We start from the raw sequence: 6984 nt of genomic DNA, 5'->3' as shown, positions 1-6984 counted from the left end.
AAAAAGGAAAAGTAAAAAAGATTACTCTCTTATTTTCTTGTTTCTATACATGTACCTTTTGTTTCATAAATTAAAGTTTACATGCATTATGTACATATCAAAGCTTATAAGCATTGTGATGATGGAAAATAAGATAAAAATACAAAGATTGTATAATCAATATTATGTAGTTTGTAAGAGAAAAAAATGTTTCCAGTTTTACTATTAAAATAGCCTTCTTAGTAAAACGTTTAAAAGTCACAATAAAGTTGTATAGACACCAATTTGTCCATTTTGGGTTATTTGTTTGTTTTGTTTTTGTCCATTTTACTTTTGAAAAAAATCATTCAATTGGTATTAGAGTCAAGGAAATTGAGAAAAGGTACAACTTTCTCAGAAACAGATCGCACAGAGCAGACCCTGTGTTCTAGATGTGAATGTCTGGATTTGTAGTAATTATGGATTTGGGGATAGAAAACCCAAAAATGCGTCCTAGTAGTGGGACAAAGAGGCCCTTGGTGACCATTTTAAATTCATACAGCACCTTTCTGTAAAAAAATTTCCTCTCTGTAAATAGTCAATATCTAAGAAGTGAGTTAATATATCATAGTTGATGAAAAGAACACCTGTCCTATACAAACCATCCTAAAGTTAAAATTTTTCAAGAAGACTAAAAATATGCCCGACAGACACTTCTTTATCATATAAGAGGTTTCCTACCACAATGAAATGGATTGATAGTTTAATGTGCATATTCTGAATGGTATCATTGCAGCAATATCGAGGAAGTAATGTTTTTATTTATTTTTCTTCCTGTATGATTTGTGCATTGACTCCTGGAGCAACTCCTGAAGAGATGCTGTTGCTGTCAATTTTTAAAACAGAGTCTAAACCATACAATTGTTTAACTATTCTGCCAAATCCTCAAGATTTCAGCATTTAGCCCCAAATTTAAATAACTCCAGGTGATCACTCAACACTCTTTGAAACACTTCAAAATGCATCTAGCTATTTGAATACATTTTATTATATTTATTAGTATGTTAATACCCAATAATAGTATTTCCTTTCAGGCTTATTGGCTTGGGTCTCTTTTTTACCTCATCTGAGGTTTAATTTTAGTCTTTTCAGTTGACTGCATCTGCTTCTTGCCCATTATTCTCTTAGGGCCTCCTGCTGCCTCCTCCTCCTGGGAATGTTTACCTTTCTGCTCAGGCACAGCTGGCATCTCTTCCTCATCCCTCTTTTTGGCCTTCGGTGGTGTTTTCAGAGTTTCTTTGGCTTTTGCAGCTGTCGGTTTCACTTTCTCCTGTTTTCCAACTTTCATTTCCTTCTTAGCCTTTTCTTCAGTCTTTTCCTTAGTCTTAATTTTCTTGTCCTCTACAAGAAGTTAAGACAGTTATTTTTCTTTACTCACATAATTCTTCAACTCTTATTATTATTCAAGTCCCATTTCAAAAGGCAAACAAGATAATCAATAGAAAATGAGTGTCCTTGTAAATACTGTTGACAATACTAGGGTACTATAAGTTTATAAATATGATATACAAGTCATGGGCAGGTGAAAAGACTGATGTGGATTTCTGTTGTGGTTACAGTTTGTTTGGATTTTTGGCTTTGATAAACAAATGATTCATTTGTTTGTGACTGTGGGAATTTTTAATAAGAAAAATGTCCTCACTAAAGAGCCTAGTTAAAGAATTTTCTTTTAAAGCAATGTGATCATTTTGTTCTATAACAGAAAAATCTTAAGTATTACTCAAAAATAGTACAATATAATATTTTAAAGGATATAAATGTAAAGAATACAATGAATACAAATGAAACATTACCTTCATGGTACTGAATAACAAGGTGAGAATGATGATACTTACCAGAGACCAACTGACAGACAGACATCCCTATCATGATATCTATTAGAAACTGACAGACAGACATCCCTAATGACTGAGCCTACAAAGATTGATAATACAGAAACAGATACACTCTCTTATATATCTAAGCCAGAGATCATATTCCCAAATGTTTGTAAAGCTTTAAAAATGTACTAGCAAAAAGTACTAGCAAGCAAAATATAGAATGTGCATATCTATTCAAAACACATTAACTTAATACATATTTTTGGAGAGTGAACTGGCTCACAAATCATTCTGTGAATCGTTCTTTCATATTTTTTAAATCATTGATGGCACGATACAATTAGGTCTAATGGGCATTGCATGTTTGACATCTTCTGCATGTGGGATCATATATTTCATATATATTTGACACACAATGAGGAGATTTGTCTGGACACTTCCAATACATTGTAGATATTCTTGACACACATGTTAAAGAGTTTGATGAAAATACTGGCCTCTGTTTACTTTGCTTTGATGTAAAGCTTGTAGTCTACCAACAATTTTATTAAGGTGTGACCTTTACTATTTATTGTATATTTTGTATTGTACAAGATTGTTTTCTTATTAGTTTCACCTACCAGGCTAGGAACAACTTAAGTTCAGGAACTCAGTTTTTAGTTTTCTATTACCATTGTGTTCAGTAAAATGTTTATTTTCATTGAGTATAGAACTAGTGAATCTGAAAAGTCAAAAGAGTATATGTTTTGCTACATGTGTGTCATTTATACGATGTAGCAATATGTACTCTGCACATGTAAATAAAATGTTTAGAATAAACATGCCTATATTTTGAAATTTTACTAGCCTTTTTATGTTGTTTGTTTGCTTATGTCTGTGTGAAACTGTTATTTTAGCTATCCTAAATGCCATCTAACTTTTCAGTTCAAAATTGATTTTACCTCTATCTTGATTTTTACCTCTATCTTGTTACTGTAGAATTAAAGATTAGTGAAAATCTGATCTATTTTAATGCCATTGAATTTTATAACTAGCGAAGTAAATTCTCTTAGAGACAGGACAACACATTTAACAGAAGCATTACAATAATGTTTTATATTAGAAGGCTTATGCATGTAAACATTCGCTGTTGTAAACTTCTGTTTCAGTTTATGATTTGATTTTTTGTGTGAACTTGTAAGGAACTTTGTAACATGTGGTCATGTATTCTGAAAGATGTGTAAGTACTGAGGACAGAGAGATGAGCAGAGATCAATAGAGGAGACCTTTTTGCATTTCCCCACTTAGATTAGAATCTTTTCCCTTTCCCCAATTAGAGAATTTTTCCCATTCCCCACTTAGGATCTTTCCACTTTTCCCCTTAGATAGCTTTCCTAGGAAACTTTTTACAACTTAGTAATAAACTCTATAATCACTTCTCTAAATGTCTTCTCTTCCTGAGACTTCACACTAGCAGGCTAAAAGTTAGTTCCTCCTGAGATAGAACAAAGGCTATTTATCTAATCCTTTGTGGCTTGAGGAAGACTAAGTGCCAGAAATCTCAGTTTTTGGCCTCAGAGGATCACAGAAGGCAGGTCAGCTAGAATAACAGTAATTTAGACTTAGATAAGAAAACTTATTATTATACAGCAACCCTAAATATCTCCACAAAGTCCTACCTTTCCCCTCTGCTGAAGCTCTTCCCCCACCATTGCCACAAGAAGAACAGAGAAGAAAGAAAAACACCAGTTCCAGTCAGAACCAGCTCCCCACCATCTTGGACACTAACTCAGCAAGACTGAGCACATCCAGAATCTTGGGATCACTGAGACCAGTCTACTCAGGAGAGCATTTGAGTAGCAGAAGCAACAGAGCTTCTTGGACAGGGTCCCTTCAGGCCTTCATCCTCAGCAGGGAGGCAGAGCTGAGATCCAGACCCCTGGACACCTTCCCAGCCAAAGGAGAGTCAGCCTCCAGGGAGGGCTCTAATCCCAGGACTCAGGAGGTGGATCTGAGCTCCAGATTTCTGTGCATATTCCCTGCAAGAGGAAAGCTTGCCTGCAGAGAGTGCTCTGACCACTGGGACTCAAGAGAGAGTTGGACTCCCAGGAGTGCTGACAGAGGCTAACAGAATCCCAGGAAGAACAAGCTCCAGTCAGAGAGGGCTAAAACATCTAACACCAGAGATTACCAGATGGCAAAAGGCAAACATAAGAATTTTACTAACAGAAACAAAGACAACTCGGCATCATCAGAACCCAGTATATCCACCACAGAGAGTCCTGGATACCCCAACACACCCGAAAAGCAAGATTCAGATTCAAAATCATATCTATGATGCTGGTAGAGGAATTTAAGAAGGGCAATAATAACACACTTAAAGAAATACAGGAGAACACTGCTAAACAGGTAGAAGTACTTAAAGAATTTCAGGAAAATACTACAAAACAGGTAGAAATCCTTTAAGAGGAAACACAAAAATCCCTTAAAGAATTATAGAAAAACACAACAAAACAGGTGATGGAGTTGAACAAAACCATCTAAGATCTAAAAATGGAAGTAGGAATGATGAAGAAAACTCAAAGGGAGACAACTCTGGAGATAGAAACCCTGGGAAAGAAATGAGGTACCATAGACTCTAGTATCAGCAACAGAATACAAGACATGAAAGAGAATCTCAGGTGCAGAAAATTCCATAGAGAACATGGACACAACAATCAAAGAAAATGCAAAATGCAAAAATTTCCTGACCCAAAACATCCAGGAAATCCAGGACACAATGAGAAGACCATACCTTCAGATAATAGGAATAGATGAGAAACTTAAAGGGCCAGTAAATATCTTCAACAAAATTATAGAAAAAAACTTCCCTAAGCTAAAGAAAGAGATGCCCATGAATATACAAGAAGCCTTCAGAACTCTTAATAGACTGGACCAGAAAAGAAATTCCTCCCAACACATAATAATCAGAACAACAAATGCACTAAATAAAGATAGAATATTACAAGTAGTAAGGGAAAAGGTCAAGTAACATATAAAGGCAGACACCTTTTAGAATTACACCAGATTTCTCACCACAGACTATGAAAGCCAGAAGATCGTGAATAGATGTTATACAGACCCTAAGAGAACAAAAATGACAGGTTAAGGTACTATACTCAGCAAAACTCTCAATTACCATAGATGGATAAATCAAAATATTACATGACAAAACCAAATTCATACAATATCTTTATATGAATCCAGCCCTTCAAAGGATAATAAAGGGAAAACACCAACACAAGGACAGAAATTATGCCCTAGAAAAAACAAAAAAATAATCCTTCAACAAACCTAAAGAAGACAGCTGCAAGAACAGAATCCCTACTCTAACAACAAAAGTAACAGGAAGCAACAATTACTTTTCCTTAATATCTCTTAATATCAATGGACTAAATTCCCAAATAAAAACACATAGACTAACAGACTGGCTACATATACAGGACCCAACATTTTGCTGCTTACGGGAAACCCAACTCAGGAAAAAAGACAGACACTACCTCTGAGTAAAAGGCTGGAAAACAAATATCCAAGCAAAGAGTCCAAAGAAACCACCTGGAGTAGCCATTCTAATAGTGAATAAAATTGACTTCCAACACAAAGTTATCAAAAAAGACAAGGAGGGGCACTTCATACTCATCAAAGATACAATCTTCCAAGATGAACTCTCAATTCTAAATATCTATCCTCCAAATGCTAGGGCATCCACATTCATTAAGGAAAGTATAGTAAACTTAAAAAACACATTGCACTTCACACAATAATAGTGGGAGACTTCAACACCCCATTCTCATCAATGGAGAGATCCTGGAAACAGAAACTAAACAGAGACACAGGGAAACTAACAGAAGTTATGAAAGAAATGAATTTAACAGATATCTACAGAACATTTTATCCTAAAACAAAAGGATATAGCTTCTTCTAAGTACCTCAGGGCACCTTCTTCAAAATTGACCATATAATTGGTCACAAAACAAGCCTCAACAGATACAAAAATATTGAAATTATCCCATGCATCCTATCAGATCACCATGGACTAAGGGTGATCTTTAAAAACAACACGAATAATAGAAAGGCAACATTAATGTGGAAGCTGAACAACTGTCTACTCAATGATACCTTGGTCAAGGAAGAAATAAAGAAAGAAATTAAACACTTTTTAGAGCTTAATGAAAATGAAGCCACAATATACCCAAACTTATGGGACACAATGAAAGCATTCCTAAGTGAAAAACTCATAGCTCTGAGTTCCTCCGAAAAGTAAAGAGAGAGAGCATATACTAGCAGCTTGACAGCATACCTAAAAGCTCTAAAACAAAAGTAAACAAATTCACACAAGAGTAGTAGACAGTAGGAAATAATCAAACTCAGGACTGAAATCAACCAAGTTGAAACAAAAATAACTATTCAAAGAATCAACCAAAGGAGCTGCTCCTTTGAGATAATCAACAAGATAGATAAGCCCTTACCCAGACTAACTAGAGGGCACAGGGACAGTAACCTAATTAACAAAATCAGAAATGAAAGGGGAGACATAATAACAGAACCTGAGGAAATCTAAAACATCATCAGATTCTAATACAAAATACTATACTCAAAAAAACTGGAAAACCTGGATGAAATGGACAAATTTCCTAGACAGATACCAGGTACCAAAGTTAAATAAGGATCAGGTTAATAATCTACAAAGTCCCATATCCTCTAAAGAAATAGAAGCAGTCATTAATAGTCTCCCAACCAAAAAAAAAAAAAAAAAAAAAAAAAAAAAAAAAAGCCTAGGACCACATGGGTTTAGTGCAGAGCTCTAGCAGACCTTCAAAGAAGACCTAATTCCAATTCTCCTCAAACTATTCCACAAAATAGAAACAGAAGGTATTCTACCCAATNAATTCTATGAAGCCACAATTACTCTGATCCTAAACCACATAAAGACCCATCAAAGAAAGAGAACTTCAGACCAATTTCCTTTATGAATATCAATGCAAAAATACTCAGTAAAATTCTCGCAAACCGAATCCAAGAACATATCAAAAGGATCATCCATCATGATCAAGTAGGCTTCATTCCAGGGATGCAGGGGTGGTTTAATATATGGAAATCCATCAATGTAATCCACTATATAAACAAA

At 35.0% G+C, this 6984-nt stretch overlaps 1 protein-coding gene across 1 annotated transcript in view; it reads right to left on the bottom strand.

The window, feature by feature from the left end:
* The window catches only part of Trdn (triadin), a 398410-nt gene that overhangs the window by 288038 nt on the left and 103388 nt on the right, over window positions 1-6984 (bottom strand). Inside the window, exon 8 of the mRNA XM_029532915.1 lies at window positions 1183-1359. Within this exon, the coding sequence (XP_029388775.1) occupies window positions 1183-1359 (177 nt within the window). The remainder of the gene's footprint in view (window positions 1-1182; window positions 1360-6984) is intronic.

The sequence above is a fragment of the Mus pahari genome, chromosome 21, assembly GCF_900095145.1.
Source record: "Mus pahari chromosome 21, PAHARI_EIJ_v1.1, whole genome shotgun sequence".
Lineage (NCBI taxonomy): Eukaryota > Metazoa > Chordata > Mammalia > Rodentia > Muridae > Mus > Mus pahari.
The sequence above is the reverse complement of the archived record's forward strand: the minus strand, read 5'-3'. Positions and strand labels throughout refer to the sequence as shown.